Below are 20543 nucleotides of genomic sequence, written 5' to 3' on the forward strand. Positions count from 1 at the left end.
AACAAGAGCGAAACTCTGTCTCAAAAAAAAAAAAGTGATGATGAAAAACTTAGATACCGACCTAAAAATGTGCAAGATGGTCCATAAACTTTTTAATATTCCTCTATGTTGTTATGAGAACAAAAATGTTTGAGACCACTGCTGTTTGAGGACCAAATGTTTGACCTCCTGTTCTGTGAGCTACTCCCAGGCCTCTCGGTAACTCTTCCTTCTGGCCAGAGTCAGCCACAGGGGCTTTCAGTTGAAAGGGGCCCAAATGCCTTAGGATCCAATGACAAGTTTGTTTTCTTAATCATAATTACTTGTTACAGTGTAGAAATACAATTTTATTTGTTGTTTTTTGTTTTGTTTTGTTTTGTTTTGTTTTGTTTGAGATGGAGTCTACCTTGTCACCCAAGCTGGAGTGCAGTCGGGCGATCTTGGCTCACTGCAATCTCCACCTCCTGGGTTCAAGCTATTCTCCGGCCTCAGCTTCCCAGGTAGCTGGGATTATAAGCATGAACCACCATGCCCGGCTAATTTTTATATTTTTTTTAGTAGAGATGGGCTTTCGCCATGTTGGCCAGGCTGATCTCGAACTCCTGACCTCAAATGATCCACCTGTCTTGGCCTCCCAAAGTGCTGGGATCACAGGCTTGAGCCACCGTGCCCGGCCTGAAATACTTTTTAATACAAGATTTTGCAGAATAAGTAGAATTGAAATATAAGTAATATGTCAATTTTTACATTATTCCCTTTTCTTCTTGTGGGCAGGAAAGGGTGCGGGTGGGCAGGGAGGCCTGCTGGGTGGCCGCTGACCTCTAGGAGAGAGCTGTCTACCCAGGTGAGACAAGGGCAATAGCAGGGAAGGCAGTGAGAAGCAGTGAGACTCTGCATTATCCCACTTCCTAAGGGATTGGATGTAGGGTACAAGAGAAAGGAAGAGTCCAGAATGACTCCAGAGTGATATGTTCTAATATGTTGCTTTAAACATGCCAAAAAAGAGTTCCTCCCTGCTACATTCTTACTAATTCCAGGGCCTTGGAGTCACTTTTATAGAGGGCAGCTTTGAAATGTAAAGAAGAAGCAACACGAGGCTGGCAGGATGGTTCTTGGGGCTCTACTTGGTTGCATGTTCACCCTGAGACTTTAAGGAAAGAAACACAAAAACCACAGGACCCAGCTGGGTGCAGTGGCTCACACCTGTAATCCCAGCACTTTGGGAGGCTGAGGCAGGCAGATCACTTGAGGTCGGAGTTTGAGACCAGCCCGGCCAACATGATGAAACCCCATCTCTACTAAAAATACAAAAAATTAGCCGAGTGGGGAGGTGCACACCTGTAATTCCACCTACTCTGGAGGTTAAGGTGGGAGGATCACTTGAACCCAGGAGGCGAAGGTGCAGTGAGCCGAGATGGTGCCATTGCACTCCAGCCTGGGCGACAGGGCAAGACTCCATCTCAAAAAAAAAAAAAACACAGGACTGAACTGAAGTGAATGTGATCTTGACAAGAGGTCAGATCATTCTCTTTTGTGAGAAATATCTCTGCCTAAAGTGAACATAAAATAAAGGCCATAACCAACATCGAGGTGTGTCAGAAACCCATTCATTTGACTTTGAACAGGCTGCTTTTTAAAAAGTCTTTTTTTTTCAACCAGCCAAACAGAGAGGAAGTTCAACTATGAACCAGATTACAAAATCGTCTGAAGCTGTAACAGTGAAAACTACTTCAGGGAAGAAAAAGAGAAAAAAAGGTATTTTTTCTGTTGTCGTTTCAACTGTTCCTTCCACTTCCCTCATCTTCTAAATCACTTCCTCCTTTCATGAGCTGTGTGTTCCACTACTAAGTAGTTGCACCAAACAGAGAAAAACTCAAGTGGAGAAAAAAGAACACTCAATGTCTTGTGACTTCATGTAAACCAAACACCAAATGGCTTTGCCATGGCCATCAGAGGAATTCATCTTTGACATGTTCAACAAGAGTAATGGGGCCTCAGCTGGTCTGGGAATATCTCTGCAATGAACAGCCTGTGGAATCTGATCAGTTCAGCTCACAGACTTGCATCCTATGATTTTTACTTAGAATTAGCAACTGTGTAATCTAGAAGGAATTTTAAGAAATCAACAACTCTGTAACCTCTGAACTGGGTTAGACTATATGAGAAGCTATCTAAGTATTAAAGATGGGACCCGGATTCTATCCCTGACACTTCCACTAATGTCTGGCTCTCTGAATCCTCTTCTGCAAAATGAGAACTTTTCACTCACAGGATCCTAAACTCCACCCCAGCTTTACCATTTTGAAATTCTAAAGAGACAACGCAAGATTGTCACTGCGTGGTCATGAACACAGTCTTTGGGAAGCTCCTTGTGGAGGCTAATCTCAATTTGTGTTGTTCTGTTTTAGTCCGTTTCATGTTTTTCTCTGCCATGAGTCTGGGGGAGGGCAACTGGCCCTTATAATGAAGTTTGTCACCTTTTGGCTTTCTCTTCTTCAATATTCATCTGTTTTTCTGCAGTCTTTTTCTGTCCTGGAAATTATCCTTATAACTCCTCTGTGAAATCTCATTGAATTAGAAAATTACAAATTCTTATGATCCAAAATGTCAAATGAAAATGTAAAGTAAGAAAATTCATCAGACTGGCCAGGTGTGATGGCTCAAGCCTGTAATCCCAGCACTTTGGGAGGCCGAAGCAGGTGGATAACCTGAGGTCAGGAGTTCGAGACCAGCCTAGCCAACATGGTGAAACCCCGTCTCTACTAAAAAAAATACAAAAAAAATTAGCTGGGCATAGTGGCAGGTACCTGTAATCCCAGTGACTCAGGAGGCTGAGGCAGGAGAATCTCTTGAACCCAGGAGGCAGAGGTTGCAGTGAGCCAAGATTGCGCCATTGCACTCCAGCCTGGGTGACAAGAGCAAAACTCTATCTCAAAAAAAAAAAAAAAAGAAAATTCATCAGACTGTCTCTGTTATCTGATATTGGCTAATAAAGGCTATTAATATAGCTTTTCCACTGGGCAGAGCTAGTTTTGGAAAGTCTATTAAAGGAAGAAAAAAAAAAGAACCAAGTGAGGTTATCATTTGTTTTTGACGGTGTCTTAGTCAGTTTGGGCTGCTAGAATAGAATACGATAAAGTGAGTGGCTTGAATAGCAAACATTTATTCCCCACAGTTCTGCAGGCTGGGAAGTCCAAGATGAAGGCACTGGAGGATTCAGTGTCTGGAGAGGGCTGTTTCATAGATGGCCATTTTTTTCCAGTGTTCTCTTATGGTGGGAAGAAGGCTAGAGAGCTCCCCAGGATCTCTTTCCTAAAAGTACTGTGAACCCAGGAAATCTGAGACAGGTCTCAGTTAATTTAGAAAGTTTATTTTGCCAAGATTGGGGACTCCCCCAGACACAGCCTCAGGAAGTCCAGAGGACATGTGCCCAAGGCGATCAGTGCACAGCTTGGTTTTATACATTTAGGGAGACATGAGACATCAATCAATATATGTAAGAAGTGCATTGGTTCAGTCTGAAAAGGCGGGACAAGTTAACTTGAAGCAAAGGCAGGAAGCAGGGAGGGAGCTTCCAGGTCACAGATAGGCAATACACAAACTGTTACATTCTTTTGAGTTTCTGCTTAGCCTTTCCAAAGGAGGCAAATCAGATATGCATCTATCTCAGTGAGCAGAGGAGTGACTTTGAATAGAATGGGAGGCACATTTGCCCTAAGCAGTTTCCAGCTTGAGTTTTCCTTAGTGATTTTGGGGGCCCAAGATACTTTCCTTTCATAATACAAATCCCATTCAATGGGGGTTCCACCCTTATGACCTAATTATCTCCCAGAGGCCTACACTTCCTGATTCCATCACATCGGGGTTTACGGTTTCAGCATATGAATTTTAGGGTGACACAAACATTCAGTCCATAACAGAGTTACCATTTGGGAATATGTTCAGCCAAAAATTCTTCCACAGGAGTTGGGATTCCTGTGAAGATGAGAATAATCAGCATCTCCAGGACAAGTGGCCCCGCACTGGGCTGGATGACCTCAGAAGGGAGAGGAACTCTGGGTCGCCAATCCTAACTTGGAATCTAGGCTTAGTATCTTTTACCAGAAAGTGGTAAAAGAACAAAGGAGCATCTAACTGCATCACACTGTGCAGCTAACTCGGCACTGCAGAAAAACCAATGGGTCAAGATCTGTTTGGGAGTTTCAAGCCTTCTGAAGGCTGGGGTCAGGCCCTGACCACTCATATTTCTTGAGCCTTCCTGATTTTAAAAACAAAAATTAATTAATGGCAAAGAAGGTTAAAATAAATAGCATAATATTTGAAGACTTTATGTTTGATGCAATAACTCTCCTAACACACATAAAATCCCAGCGAATGCCTGCATAATATCATTAGGTAACAGTACCAGAAGGTGACTGTGGCCCTTTGTAAATGTGACTCTTCCTATGTGCCACACCCCCAGGGTAGCCCTTGCAGGTGTTAAACCCCCTTAGAAGGTGGATAGTTTGAGAGAAAAGTTAAAAAAAAAAAAGAGCAATACAACTACTCATCCTTCAGCTTTTAAATAACAGCATTGTTGAGGCCTGTCCCTGTGAAGAGACCACCAACAGGCTTTGTGTGAGCAATAAAGCTTTTTAATCACCTGGGTGCCGGTGGGCTGAGTCCGAAAAGAGAGTCAGCAAAGGGAGATAGGGGTGGGGCAGTTTTATAGGATTTGGGTAGGTAGTGGAAAATTACAGTCAAAGGGGGTTGTTCTCTTGTGGGCAGGGGCAAGGGTCACAAGGTGCTCAGTTGGGGAGCTTCTGAGCCAGGAGAAGGAATTTCAAAAGGTAGTGTCATCAGTTATGGCAGGAACCGGCCATTTTCACTTCTTTTGTGGTTCTTCAATTGCCTCAGGCCATCTGGATGTATATGTGCAGGCTTGGGTTCAGAGGCCTGACATTCCCGTCTTCTTATGTTAATAAGAAAAACAAAAGAAGATAGTGGTGAACTGTTGGGGCGGCAAAAATTTTGGGGGGTGGTATGGAGAGATAATGGGCAATGTTTTTCAGGGCTGCTTCGAGCAGGATTAGGGGTGGCATGAGAACCTAGAATGGGAGAGATTAAGCTGAAGGAAGATTTTGTGGTAAGGGGTGATACTGTGGGGTTGTTAGAAGGAGCATTTGTCATATAGAATGATTGGTGTTGGCCTGGATACAGTTTTGTATGAATTGAGAAACTAAACGGAAGACACAAGGTCCGAATAAGAGAAGGAGAAAAACAGGTATTAAAGGATTAAGAATTGGGAGGACCCAGGACATTCAATTAGAGAGTGCCCAAGGGGGTTCAGCATAATTACTTGCTTGGTTGGCGAGTTTTTGGGCTCTATCCTTCAGTTTTTTATGTTGTCATATACCAGGCCAGATTGATTTAGGTAAAAACAACTCTTCATTTACAAATATTCAGAGTCCTCCTTTTTCAGCAGTGAGTAAGTCGAGGCCTATTCCTGTCTTCTTATACTCATAATAAGAAAAACAAAACAAAATAGTAGTGAAGTGTTGGTGTCGTGAGGGGAACAGGAAGCAGTTCGGTCCTATTTGCAAATTGAATTTTGTGAGTAAGGAAAACTAGTGTGCATGTGCGTGTCCAATTAGCAGGTAAACACATGTAGGTGGAGGAGGCACAGAGGAAGAAGAGACATTTTGTAAGGCAAAACTGGAAATGTAAAGTGAAAAGATGAGGAGAAAAATTGATCTTGAGGACAGAAGTTGGAAGGCTAGCTGCTTGTTTAGTTATCTCATTAGCATAAGCGTTGCCTTGAGCAATGGGATCTGATGCCTTTTGATGGCCCTTGCGGTGAATGACCCTAGCTTCCTTGCAAGTAGAGCAGCTTTAAGAGGAGTTTTTATTAAGGAGGCATTAATGATGGAGGACCCTTGTGTAGTGAGGAAATTTCTTTCTGCCCATATAACAGCATAGTGGTGCAGGATATGGAAGGCATCTTTAGAGTCAGTGTAAATATTGACACATAGTCCCTTTGCAAGAGTGAGGGCCTGAGTTAAGGCAATGAGTTTGGCTTGCTGAGAGGTAGTGGAGCTGGGCAGAGCAGCAGCCTCAAGGATAGATGTGGAAGATACTACAGCATAGCCTGCCTTTGCTGGTGAGTGGCGATTGGGCCTAGAAGAACTATCATCAATAAACCAAGTGTGGTCTGGGTGGGGAACAGGAAAGAGGGAAATATGGGGAAATAGGGAGAATGAATGGTTTAGTTAGGAAGGCAAAACCAGGTATCCAAAGGTGAAAGTACCTAACCATGTGTAGGAAGGAAAGTTGTTGTTTTGTAGAAGGAGTTGGGGTTTGGAAGATTAGCCAGACACGATCAGCAGGGAGAGAACGTGTGTTTTTATGAAGAATTATGCTGAGATAGGTAATGGATGAGGAAGAAATTTGGGCTTGACTGAAGTAATGGGAGCTGTCCCTGAAACCTTGCAGCAGTACAGCCCAGGTAAGTTGCTGAGGCTGATGGGTGTCAGGGTCAGTCCAAGTGAAAGTGAAGAGAGGCTGGGATGAAGGGTGCAAAGGAACAGTAAAGAAAGCATGTTTGAGATTCAGAAGAAAATAATGTGTTGTGGAGGGAGGTATTGAGGATAGGAGAGTATATGGGTTTGGCACCATGGGGTGGATAGGCAAGACAATTTGGTTGATAAGGTACAGATCCTGAACTAACCTGTAAGACTTGTCCAGTTTTTGGACAAGTAAAATGGGGGAATTGTAAGGAGAGTTTATAGGCTTTAGAAGCCCATGCTGTAGCAGGCAAGTGACAACAGGCTTTAACCTTTTTAAAACCTGCTGTGGGATGGGATATTGGCGTTGAGTGGGGTAAGGGTGATTAGGTTTTAATGGGATGATAAGGGGTGCATGATTGGTCATCAAGGTAGGTGTAGAGGTGTCTTATATTTGTGGATTAAGGTAGGGAGACACAAGGGGAGGGTGCGAAGGAGGTTTGAACTGGGGAAAAGGGGAGCAATGAGGTGTGGCTGTAGCCCAGGAACAGTTAGGGAAGCAGATAATTTAGGTAAAATGTCTCAACCTAATAAGGGAGCTGGACAGGTGGGGATAATTAAAAAGAAGTGCATAAAAGAATGCTGTCCAAGTTGGCATCAGACTTGGGGAGTTTTAAGAGGTTTAGAAGCCTGGCCATCAATACCCACAACAGTTACGGAGGCAAGGGAAACAGGCCCTTGAAAAGAAGGTAATGTGGAGTGGGTAGCCTCTGTATTAATTAAGAAGGGGACAGACTTACCCTCCACTGTAAGAGCTACCTAAAGCACCCATGATGGTCCAGGAGGCTTTTGAGATAATCAGGCAGCGTCAGTCTTCAGCCACTAAGCCTGGAAGATCTGGGAAGGAGTTAGTCAGAGAGCTTTGGGCCAGAGTTCCAGGTGCTCTGGGAGTGGCTGCCGGGTGAGTTGGACAGTCTGATTTCCAGTGGGGTCCCACAGAGATGGGACATGGCTTAGGAGGAATCCCAGGCTGCGGGCATTCCTTGGCCCAGTGGCCAGATTTCCAGCACTTGAAGCAAGATCCTGGGGGAGGAGGTCCTGGAGGAATGCCTGGCCGCTGCAGTTCAGGCATTTTGAAGTTCTTCTGTGCTGGAGATGTGGCTGGGGTTTCTCTCACAGCGGAGGCAAGTAATTACAACTCTTCTCTATTATTGTACACCTTGAAAGCGAGGTTAATTAAGTCCTGTTATGGGGTTTGAGGGCCGGAATCTAATTTTTAGAGCTTTTTCTAATATCAAGAGCAGATTGGGTAATAAAATGTATATTGAGAATAAGACGGCCTTTTGGCCCTTCTGGGTCTAGGGCAGTAAAGTGTTCAAGGGTTGTTGCCAAATGGGCCATGAACTGGACTGGATTTTTATATTTGATGAAAAAGAGCCTAAACGCTAACTGATTTGGGAGAGGTCGGATAAAGAAAAAGGAGCATTAACCTTGACTATGCCTTCAGCTCCAGCTACCTCTTTAAGAGGAAATTGTTGGGCAGGTCGGGGAGGGCTAGTCATGGAATGAAACTGTAAGCCAGACAGGGTGTGAGGAGGGGTGGTGATAAAAGGATTATAGGGTTGGGGAGTGGAGGCTGAGGAAGAATTGGGACCTGGCTCAGCCTGGCAAGGAGCAGTCTGGGGAGGAGGGGAGAGGTCAGATGGGTCCGTAGAAAAGAAAAATTGAAAAGACTCAGCAATGCTTGGGGTTGGGACTGAGGGGACAGGAGGGAGGGAAAGAAGGAAGATTTGGGATGAGTTGCATTGGGAACAGAGACTAGGGAGGAGCCGATGTGTAAAAAGAATGCCTGGACATCAGGCACCTCAGACCATTTGCCCATTTTACACCAAGAATTATCTAGATCTTGTAGGATGGAGAAATTGAAGGTGCCATTTTCTAGCTATTTGGAGTCATTGTCAAGTTTGTATTGGGGTCAAGTGGTATTGTAGAAGAAAATAAGGCATTTAGGTTTTAGGTCAGGTGTGAGTTGAGGAGGTTTTAAGTTCTTGAGAACACAGGCTAAGGGAGAAGAAGGAGAAATGGAGGATGGAAGGTTGCCCATAGTGAAGGAGGCAAGCCCAGAGAAAAGAGAGGGTAGAGACACGGAGGGTGGGGGTACTTGCCCCCCAGGGGAGGTGGTGCTTTCCACCAAGGTGAAGGATTAAGGCCGGCATCCCCGCAGTGATCAGGCACCTCTGAAATGTGGGTGAATAATCAAGCAGGCATCCCCGCAGTGATTAAACACCAAGGGAAGACTGTCTTCCAGAGTCCGTGGCCGATGCCAGAGTTTTGGGTTCACAGCTAAAATGCGTCTCCTCTGTCTCTACCAGAAAAGGAAAGGAACTGAAATTAAGGTAAGGCAGAGATTGAAGAGTGGTGCCAAAATTGAAAGGAGAAAGAGGTTGAGGGATAGTGAGAGAGGTTGGAGAAGAGAATAAAATGAGACTGCTTACCTGATTTAAATTTGGTGAGATGTTCCTTGGGCTGGTTGGTCTGAGGACCCGAGGTCGTAGGTGGATCTTTCTCATGGAGCAAAGAGCAGGAGGACAGGGGATTGATCTCCCAAGGGAGATCCCCTGATCCGAGTCACCAAATGTCATGTGCATTTGTGTGAAGAGACCACCAACAGGCTTTGTGTGAGCAATAAAGCTTTTTAATCATCTGGGTGCAGGGGGATTGAGTCTGAAAAGAGTCAGTAAAGGGAGTTAGGGGTGGGACAGTTTTATAGGCTTTGGGTAGCTTGGGCTCAGAGGCCTGACAAGACCCAAGTTACAACAGTCCTTTCAGCTACTAATACTCCATTACAGACAAAGGATGCAGCCCTGAGCTTACAAAATGTTGGGTTTATATGGGGGAGAGAAACTGTGGGGTTGTTTGTTGGTTAACTCTGCCACATATCACCTTGTGACGTTTATGGTGCCAGAGGGTGTAGGTAAAGTTTGTTTATGCTTGCCACGACCTCCCCTTGTGCGGTCTGGATGGTTTGTAATTGGGGTTTGCTTTATAGCAGTAAGGCCTGATAGGTAAAGTCTGCTGGCTTCACTGTGGTGCCTAGATAAGGGCTTAGAAATGTAGAAAGGCTTGGGGGAAGGGGAGTGGGGTTGGCAATACCAAGAAGCTTTTTTTGGGGCAGTTTGTCTCTAACATTCCAGCCTTTTAATAGGTAATAGAAGAGGGACGCCATTGTCGTTTGGCTACTTCCTGCTGGGAAGGGGTGACGGTTATGAGGAAAGGCTGGACGGTAGGGACTGCTGTTCTTGGAGCTGTTGGTATTCCTGGAGCAGCATCATATTTTGTATTGTCCAGCAGGTGAAGGCTCTGATACAGTCCTGTAAAAACTGGGTTAGAAGGCATAGGAGACATGAGCTGAATGCTGGAAAGAGAAGAATGGTTATGGCTGGGCCTAGGAGGAGTGTTAGCCATGGAAACCAGGTGCTAAAGGACCAGGAGGGCCATGCTGGCCATTGGGGGACATTTTTCTTAAATTTTTGTGTTCAGTCCTTTAGTCTTTTTACAGCATCTTGTACTAAGCCAGATTGATTAAGATAAAAGCAACACTGTTTATCTAGAAAAAGGTAGAATCCTCCTTTTTTGGCTGTGAGTAGGTTTAAGCCTCTGCGGTTTTGAAGAACTACCACTGCTAAAGAATCTATTTGTGATTAGAGAGTTGTAATAGATTTGGCTAAGTCTGCCAAGCTATTTGTGAGGTCTTTGGAGAGGGATTAGGAATAGGAAACGGAAGTGGCTAATCTTGCAATCCCAGTTCCAACTTATGTAGTTATTCCAAGGGCTACTAACAGACGTGTGAGTTGTATAGCATGGCGGTGTCAGATAGGGGTATTAACTGGTATTGGTAGGGGCTGGTCTCCTGGGGCAATGTTGATTTTTGGACTGAGGAAAACCAGGGTGCAGGTGCCTCTCCAGTTAGAGGGGAGGCAAATATAAGTTGAGGTACCACAGAGGAAAAGTCTGCCTTGGCTTTGTAGACAGAACTTGTTGCATATGCTGAAAAGATGTACTATTTTGTTATTTTCATGCATCCATAGTTCTAGGGTCCCGGCTAGGGCTGCTGCTGTAAGTGGTTGTAAAGGGTGGTTTGGTTTGGGCTGGGAGGCTTTTGGGCTGTTTTTTCCCAGTGTGAGAGGAAGCGTTTTGTGTTTACTAAGATTCATGTGGGAGTGTGGCTGGATGTTGGGATAAGGAGACAGTTGCGGGTGGTGGGTGCAGGGATGGTGCGTGGAGAGGGGAGCCAAGGGAAGCGGGATAAACAGGGGAGATGTTGGCCGTTGTAGTACTCTGAATTTTTGTTAATGAGGTGGGAGGTGTCAAGGGCTGGGGGGCTGGAGAAAGGAAGCCTGTCTCTATTGTTGGCAGCTTTGAGAGTAGTATGTTTGGTGAAAGGTTTGAGTTGTAAGGTACAGTTTCACAGTTTGGAATTTAGGTGGCTGAGGGGACTGCCAGAGGGTAGATGTCATTGGATGCACAGTGATGCTGGATAAGATAAGATTGTGTGGGTTGTTATGGCTCCTAATATGGGTTTATTTACGGCTGCGGCAGGGGGATAGTTTGGGGATAGGTTGTGTAAGTAGGGATGTAAAGTTGTAACTGCCGGACCAAACTCGCTAGCTAACTGGGGGGAGATTTTTGTTAATGCCTGTATTTTGAGTTTGAGGGGGCTGTTAATGAGGATGTTAGGATGGTAGGTTACTTGGGTGGAAGTTCAGTTATAGGCTGAGGCAGGGATTACATTGTATGTTGTGGAGTGGAGGGATACGCAGAACCAGAAGTCTCTTGCCAGGGAGGAATTGGAGTTTTTTAGTTTCTGCGTAGGTGTTTAGGGGTCGTAGGTATTGGTTGGGCTGAAAGAAGGGTTGGAGTATTAATTATGGGACAGGTTAGAAAGGCAGAGAGTGAGCAGAAAAGTAAATAGTTTGATTTTGCCCGGAGTGAAGCCATAGAGAGAGCCTTGGAGGAAAAGTTCGGTTATCCACTCGAAAAAGGCTTCCAGAGTGTTGTTCCGTGGGTGGAACCGGGAAATATTCTGTGAGAGGCATCAAGGAAGAGAGTGAAGCAGCAGGACAGACAAAAGCAGGGCATCTAGGGAGGATGTGGGAATGCTTGTTCATTAGCGATTGTGATTTTTGCCACAAGGATAACGATTAGGCAGAAGGCTAAAGTGAGGGAGACTTTTTGGCTGGTATTCCAACTGGAAGGAGTTATACTATATAATTTTACTGTAAACAATAGGGTAAGTAGTATAATAGATGGGGAATGGAGGCCTCCTTGAGAGGAGGCGGCAGAGCATATATGTCAGTTTGAAGTTACGTTTTTTAGTGAGGTGAATAGGTGAGGGGAGAAGAAATATGGGTGGAGGAGGAGATATAGGGGGCGTGCATTAATATGGAAGGATTGGTGGAGAGATGTCAGAATTCTGTCGGTTTGGCACTGGGGTAGGACTAGCCTCGGGTCCTTAACTCTCCAGCCTCCCTGGAGGAAGGCTCCTTGTTGTAGTAATGAGACTATTTCAGTGGGGGCATATTGAGGTTGGATTGCAGGGGTAATGAGGAGGAGGGAGGCAGGAGCAGAAGAAAGGGAGGCTTCTTTTGCTGCTTTATCAGCCTTTCCGTTCCCTCTTGAGGTTTTATCTGTTCCTGTTTGATGTCCCCGACAGTGTATAACTCCCACTTCAGTTAGGAGGTGTGCGGCCTGAAGGAGTTGGTAAATAAGGGGGCCGTTAGTGATGGGGGTCCCTTTGGCAGTAAGAAATCCTCTCTCATGCCAGGTGGCAGTGTGGGAATGAAGAATGTGATATGCATATTTGGAGTCTGTGTAAATGTTGACTCATTTGCCTTTGGAGAGGGTTAGGGCTCTGGTGAGAGCTATGAGTTCTGTTTTCTGAGAGGAGGTTCCTGGAGATAGGGGCTTAGCTTCGATTACTCAGTTAAGGGAAACAACCACATACCCAACAATTTTCGGAGGGCCAGTGGGCCCAGAAGAGGAGCCATCTATAAATAGCTGGTTATCGGGGTTGGTGAGAGGCTCAGAGGAAATGTTTGGAAAGTGTGGCTGCAGGTGATCTAGGATGTCAGGGTAAGAATGAGTAGGAGGGGAAGAAGACAAAGGGAGTGAGGATGCTGGGCTGAGAGGAGCACTGTTGGCAAGACTGAATTTAGGATTTTTGATAAACAGAGCATGGAGTAATTGTATTTGGGAAGGAGGAAGGGAGCCTAATGCTTAGCGGGAGAGGAGATCCTATATATTATGAGGACTGTAAAAGGTGATATTTTGACTGCATGTTACTTTTTTGCTTTTTTAGAGTTAAAGTAGCTGCTGCTGCTAGCCTTTTAAGACAGGTTGGCCATCCTCCAACTGTGTTGTTTAATCGTTTAGAGAGGTAGGCTACAGGGAGCGAAGAAAGGAGGATTTCTTTTTTGTTGTCCTAAGACACCGAGGGCTGTTCCTCAGCTTTTGGCAGTATAGATAGTGAAATGTTGGAACATATCAGGTAAGGACAGAGCTGGTGTAGTGACAAGAGCAGTTTAGAGTTTGTGGAAGCTGGGGAGTATGTTATGTGAGGGATTTAGGGGTTTATTGAGAGGGTCTTTGGCCGCTTTATAGAGGGGGTGAACTAGGAAGCACAGTTGGGAATCTATATTTTAAAGAAGGCTGCTAACCCTAGGAAGGAAAGGATTTTGCTTTTGGAGGAGGGAGCAGGTAGATGATCTATTAATGCTGCTTGGGCTGGCCTCATAGCCCAGGCCTCAGGGGAAAGTTGAATTTCTAAGTAGGTTACCATGGAGGTGGAGAGTAGTGTGGAGTTTTGAAAGGATGTCTCTGCCTAGGAATGGAGTTGGGCATGAGGGCAGGACTAAGAAAGAGTGAGTGAAGGAAATGGTGTGCAGGGAGCAGAAGGGTGGAGTGGGGCTCGGGGTTTGGAGACTTGTCCATCATTTCCTATAACAGAGAGCTGGGAGGACTCGGTAGGTCCTGAAAAATTAGGTAAAGCAGAGTAGGTTGTCCCAATATTAATTAGAAAAAACATACTAGCCTACCTGCCACCACCAGGGTTACCTTGGCTTGGATGAAGTGATGGTAGTTGCCAGGGTGTCTGTTCCAGGGCACCGTCAGTCTTCAGCCGCAAGGCCGATGAGATCCGAGTAGCAGGTTTTGGCCAGCTCAGGAAGGGATGGGGGCAGCCCTTGTGGGGGTTGCTCACAGTATGACTTCCAGTGGGGTCCTCCACAGAGGCGCACAGCCTGGTGGGCTTACCTGGGTTAGGGCATTGTCTGGACTAGCGGCCCTCACTGCCACACTTGAAACAGGCGCCAGGTGGAGGTGGATTGCTAGGAGATTTCTGCATGGAGCTGCGGCCCCATGGGCCTGCAGGGCCCCTGATGACAGAGGTAAGCGTTTGAAACTCTGCTTGTTTTTTGCCTTTTTTTCCTCATCATGATTGTTAAAGACTTTGAAGGCTAAATTAAGAAGGTGGGGTTTGAGGGCCGTTGTCAACCTTCTGAAGCTTGTGCTGAATATTGGTGGTTTTGGCTGGGGACTGCCTTTGCACCAGTAGGCTGGGCAGGAGCCTGGTAATGAATGGTATAGCATGTGCCTGAGCTAGGGTCCAGATACAGTCCCGGTCTTCTGGGGTGAGGGTGGAAGAGAAGATAACATAGAGGTCATGCCAGGTTAGTTCATAAGACTGGGTAAGGTACTGAAACTCCCTAATATAAAAGGCAGGATCCTCTGGAAATGAACTGAGTCTTTTGTTAATTAGAGAGAGATCAGTGAGAGAAAAGGGAACACGAATTTTATCAATACCTTCAGCTCTTGCTACTTCCCGGAGAGGAAGCAAGGGAGCTGGTTGCCGAGCATGTTGGGCCTGAGGACGGGTGAGGGGCAGAGACGGAGAGGACTCAGATTCAGAAGCAGGGTGGTTAGAGAGAGGGGGAGAGAGGGGGAGAGAGGGGTAGAGCTGGAGCAGGGACATACAGTGGAGGATTATGATGCTGTTGGGGAGGGGGAAAATCGGCCGGGTCAAAGGAAGAGGAATCGTCGGCTGGGGCTGTGGGATTGGGGGCAGGAGGTGAGTCAGGTTTGGAGAGGGCAAGGAGAATTTGGAAAGTAGAACAGGACTGACAGAGGGAAGGGCGGCTATGGAGGGTGAAGAAATTCCTGAACATAAGGAATTTCAGACCATTTCCCATTGCAATGGCAAAAGTTGTCTAAGTTTTTGAGAACGTTGGAATAGAAAGTGCCATTTTCGGGACATTAGGAGCCATGGTCCAATTTGTATTGAGGTCATGCAGTATTACAGTAAAAAAATAAGCCTTTTAGGGCAGATTTCTGAATGGAGGCTGAGAGCTTTGAGACTGCGGAGGAGACACCTAAGGAGGGTGGTCTTGGAAGGGGTAGACTGAGAGGCTCTCATAGTGAATGGAAGGGGGCTGGGGTAGAGGAAAAAGAGACTGCTGGTGACAAGGATGGCAGGAGAGGGCATCCCCTTTCCTGTGGAACTTGTCTGGAATAGAGGAGGTAATTGTCAAGTCAGGCGTCCCTGAAACAGAGGAACCAGAGGCCCGGAGGCTGGAGGAAACCCTTGGTCCAGCGTTGGGTCTTTTGGAAACGGAGAGACGGATGGTCACGGGTTCTGGGGAATGGTAACAGTATCTTTTTCACTCACCCTGGCGGAGGCTTTGATGGTGGATGAGGTTGCCAGCAATGGGAGACTCTAGGAGAGTCTCTGGGTCTTCGGCAGGTTCTGGGAGGGGAAAGTTGGCTTGGAGAGGGGTGATAGGGGAGAGAGAGAGAGAGAGAGAGAGAGAGAGAGAGAGTCCCAGCCAGAGTCTGTCTCCTTCCCTGGTTTTGGCACCAGAATGTAAGGTCAGCTGAGAGAAAGGACAAGAGAGAGAGACCCAAGTTCAGGTGAGTAAGTTTATTGAACCTGCTGGCTGCTCCATTACAGACAGAGGAGGCAGCCCTGAGCTTACAAAATGAAGGGTTTATATGGGGGAGAGAGACCCTGGGGTTGTTTGTTGGTTAACTCTGCCACATATCACCTTGTGATGTTTATGGTACCGAGGGTGTAGGTAAAGTTTGTTTATGCTTTCCGTGACCTCCCCTTGTGCGGTCTGAATGGTTTGTAATTGGGGTTTGCTTTATAGCAGTAAGGCCTGATAGGTAAAGTCTGCTGGCTTCACTGTGGTGCCTAGATAAGGGCTTAGAAATATAAAAAGGTTTGGGTGAAGGGGAGGGATGTTGGCAATACCAAGAAGCTTTTTTGGGGCGGTTTGTCTCTAACACCTCCCTAAATCATTTTATGAAGCCAGTATCACCCAAATACCAAAACCAGGAAAGGACATAACCAAAATAGAAAACTACAGACCAATATCCCTGATGAACATAGGTGCTAAAATCCTTAACAAAATACTAGCTAACTGAATCCAACAACATATCAAAAAGATAATCCACCATGATCAAGTGAGTTTCATACCAGGGATGCAGGGATGGTTTAACATATGCAAGTCAATAAATGTGATACATCACATAAACAGAATTAAAAACAAAAATCACATGATCATCTCAATAGATGCAGAAAAAGCATTTGACAAAATCCAGCATCCCTTTATGATTAAAACTCTCAGCAAGGTCAGCATACAAGGGACATACGTCAACATAATAAAAGCCATCTATGACAGACCCACAGCCAACCTAATGCTGAATGGAAAAAGTTGAAAGCATTCCCTCTGAGAACTGGCAAAAGAAAAGGATGCCCACTCTCACCATTCCTCTTCAATATAGTACTGGAAGTCCTAGCCAGAGCAATCAGACAAGAGAAAGAAATAAAGGGCATCCAAATTGGTAAAGAGGAAGTTAAGCTATCACTGTTTGCTGGTGAGATCATTGTTTACCTAGAAAACCCTACAGACTCCTCCAGAAAGCTCCTAGAACTGATAAAAGAATTCAGCAAAGTTTCCAGATACAAAATTAATGTACACAAATCAGTAGCTCTTCTGTACACCAACAGCTACCAAGCTGAGAATCAAATCAAGAACCCAACCCCTTTTACAATAGCTGTAAAAAAAAAAATTAAATGCTTAGTAATATACCTAACCAAGGAGGCAAAAGACCTCTACAAGGAAAACTACAAAACACTGCTGAAAGAAATCACAGATGACACAAACAAATGGAAACACATCCCATGCTCATGGATGGGTAGAATCAATTTTGTGAAAATGACTACTGCCAAAAGCAATCTACAAATTCAATGCAATTCCCATCAAAATACTGTCACAGAATTAGAAAAATCAAGTATAAAATTCATATGGAACCAAGAAAGAGCCTGCATAGCCAAAGCAAGGCTAAGCAAAAAGAACAAATCTGGAGGCATCACATTATCTGATTTCTTTTTTCTTTTTCTTTTTTTTTTGAGACGGAGTCTTGCTCTGTCACCCTGGCTGGAGTGCAGTGGCGTGATCTCGGTTCACTGCAACCTCTGCCTCCTGGGTTCAAGTGATCCTCCTGCCTCAATCTCCCAAGTAGCTGGGACTACAGGCGCCCGCCACCATGCCCGGCTAATTTTTGTATTTTAGTAAAGATGGAGTTTCACCATGTTGGTCAGGCTGGTCTCAAACTCCTGATCTCAGGTGATCCGTCCGCCTTGGCTTCCCAAAGTGCTGGGATTACAGGCGTGAACCACAGCACCCGGCCTGATTTCAAACTATATTATAAGGCCATAGCTACCAAAACAGCCCTGACTGGTATAAAATAGACACATAGACCAATGGAACAGAATAGAGAACCCAGAAATAAACCCAAATACCTACAGCCAACTGATCTTCAAGAAATCAAACAAAAACATAAAGAGGGGAAAGGACACCCTTTTCAACAAGTGGTGCTGGGATAATTGGCTAGCCACATGTAGCAGAATGAAACTGCATCCTCATCTCTCACCTTCTACAAAAATCAACTCAAGATGGATTAAGGACTTGAATCTAAGACCTGAAACTATAAAAATTCTAGAAGATAACATTGGGAAAATCTTCTAGACATTGGCTTAGGCAGGGATTTCATGACCAAGAACCCAAAAGCAAAGCAATGAAAACAAAGAGAAATAGCTGGGACTTAATTAAGCTGAAGAGCTTTTGCATGGCAAAAGGGACAGTCAGCAGAGTAAACAGGCAACTCACAGAGTGGGAAAAAATCTTCACAATCTGTACATCTGACAAAGAACTAATATCCAGAATCTACAATGAACTCAAACAAATCAACAAGAAAAAAATAAACAATCCCATCAAAAAGTGGGCTAAGAACATGAATAGACATTCTCAAAAGAAGATATACAAATGGCCAACAGACATGAAAATGCTCAACATCAGTAATGATCAGGGAAACGCAAATCAAAACCACAATGCAATACCACCTTACTCCAGCAAGAATGGTCATAATAAAAAAGTAATAGATGTTGATGTGGATGCAGTGAACAGGGAACACTCCTACACTGCTGGTGGGAATGTAAACCAGTACAATCACTATGGAAAACAGTGTGGAGATTCCTTAAAGAACTAAAAGTAGAACTACCATTTGATCCAGTAATCCCACTACTGGGTATCTACCCAGAGGAAAAGAAGTCATTATATGAAAAAGATGCTTGCACACGCATGTTTATAGCAACACAATTCGCAATTGCAAAAACGTGGAACCAACTCAAATGCCCATCAATTAATGAAGGGATAAAGAAACTGTGGTGTATATATATGATAGAATACTACTCAGCAATAAAAAGGAATGAATTAATGGCATTCACAGTGACCTGGATGAGATTGGAGACTTTTATTCTAAGCGAAGTAACTCAGGAAAGGAAAATCAAACACCGTATGTTCTCAGTCATAAGTGGGAGCTAAGTATGAGGATGCAAAGGCATAAGAATGACACAATGGGCCGGGCGCGGTGGCTCACACCTGTAATCCCAGCACTTTGGGAGCCTGAGGGGGACAGATCATCTGAGGTTGGGAGTTCAAGACCAGCCTGACCAACATGGAGAAACCCTGTCTTTACTAAAAATACAAAAATTAGCTGGGCATGGTGGCGCATGCCTGTAATCCCAGCTACTCGAGAGGCTGAGGCAGGAGAATCGCTTGAACCCAGGAGGTAGAGGTTTCAGTGAGCCGAGATCGCACCATTGCACTCCAGCCTGGGCAACAAAAGCAAAACTCCGTCTCAAAAAAAAAAAAAAAAAAGGAATAACACAATGGACTTTGGAGACTTGGGGGAAAGGCTGGGAAGAGGGTGAGGGATAAAAGACTACAAATAAGGTTCGGTGTATACTGCTCAGGTGATGGGTGCAGCAAAATCTCACAAATCACCACTTAATAACTTACTCGTGTAACCAAACACCACCTATTCCCCAGTAATCTATGGAAATAAAAAAAATTTTTTTTTCAAAGGAAAGGCTTAGGTGAGGAAGGACTTAAGTGAGGAAGAAGGGCCTTAATGCAAGCCATGAGCCTGCAGGTTTAGGTAGAACAAGAGGATGAGGGGAGGGCGGCCCTTGGCAAGAGGGGAGGTCATAGTAAGGAAGAGTTTGCATATTAGATGGAGAGTTTATACTTAACCTAGTAGACATTGGGAGCCATTAAAGTCTTGTTTCCCAAGGAATTCTTTGCCTCAAATCCTTTTATATCTAATATCATACTTATTTTATAGCTTCCTTTCAGGGCAGACTAGTGTCATGCTTTCCAGAGTTTACAAAGCAAATTCAACAACAGCTTCCCACATTTGACAATTGTTTTTGCTATCATAAAGTGTTTGGGGGGTGAGTTTGGTCTTTGGTAGAAGAGTTCTACTTGTTTCAAAGTAAAGGTTCAGATTGATCTACATCAGCCTCCTGAGTGACAAGTCCAGATGGTTTCCATTTGGCTCTAACTGGAAACAGTCAAACGATTTCCATGCTGACCTCTTTGTGGACAAGAGGCTTTTGGCCTGCTGCTTGGAAAGTTGTCCCCACAATGCCACTGAGGCAAAACACCCATTAGGAAACCTGATGCCTATTATTATTCCTCTCATTTGGAGTGATAAGAACATTTAGAGCAATACGAGAACTTGACAGCTTTACATTGAGCAACCGTTTATAAGTTAATAAAGGAAGCAAAATATCTTCTTTCTATGTTTGCCGGAGTTAAAGATTTTTGTCCAAATCAGTCTTGCCTCAGTGCACCCCTGAAGATGAAGAGTTATTAGAACAAGGGTCCTCAAATTTGAGCAGCCTCAGGGGTACCCAGAGGGCTTGTTAAAACAGACTGCTGGGCACCACCCACCAGGTTCTGAGTGAGTAGATCTGAGTGAAGCTGGACAGTGTGCATTTCTATCCAGTTCCCAGGGTGCTGATGCTGCTGGTCCGAGGATCACACTTTGAGAATCACTGTTTTGGACTTGAAAAAATCAGACTGTCTGCTCCTGATTTATTTTGCACAATGAAGAAAATCAGAGAGCAGACCGAGGCTCTGAGATGCCTCTTCTCTGCCCTGAAAACTGCAGAACAGACAAGACTCAGTCCCATTTCCATTCTGGCTTCTCTGTCTTCTTCTATACTGTCTTCTATACTTTCTTCTTCTATACTCAGGGAAGCCACCTCTGAGCCCCATGGCTCTCTGTACCATGGGGATACAGGAACTAGGAATCGTGGGCCTGGAAGTTGATCGGTGCTCAAGTGGATGATGTCTGGCTTGGTCTATGCCTAGTCACAAACCTGCGAGATCCACAAAGAGCCAAAAGATAGCTGAAGACTGGAAGTCACTGTAAGGTCATCAGGAATAGCCAACCCCAGTTTGGATGGTTTCTCTGAGCCCTATTCAGCCATTGCTGCCTTGTTGCCTCAAGGCCCCCAAAGTTCTTGAAAGACCCAGTGAGGACTTGGGGTATCCTGTGCCTGTTCACTCCCAGCCCAAGCCCCACAGACAACCTCCAGGGCTGTTTCAATTTTGGAGGATTTAGGACAGGGAGAGCCAGTAAGTGACTTAGGCATGTACATGGGCCAAAAATCCA

The 20543-nt window shown here is 45.0% G+C and overlaps 1 protein-coding gene across 1 annotated transcript in view; it reads left to right on the forward strand.

Moving 5' to 3' along the window:
- LOC129032625 (uncharacterized) overlaps positions 1 to 20543 on the forward strand; it is a 79100-nt gene that overhangs the window by 29627 nt on the left and 28930 nt on the right. The window contains exon 8 of the mRNA XM_054480203.2: positions 1639 to 1734. Within this exon, the coding sequence (XP_054336178.1) occupies positions 1639 to 1734 (96 nt within the window). The remainder of the gene's footprint in view (positions 1 to 1638; positions 1735 to 20543) is intronic.

This window comes from Pongo pygmaeus, chromosome 2, assembly GCF_028885625.2.
Source record: "Pongo pygmaeus isolate AG05252 chromosome 2, NHGRI_mPonPyg2-v2.0_pri, whole genome shotgun sequence".
Taxonomy (NCBI): Eukaryota; Metazoa; Chordata; class Mammalia; order Primates; family Hominidae; genus Pongo; species Pongo pygmaeus.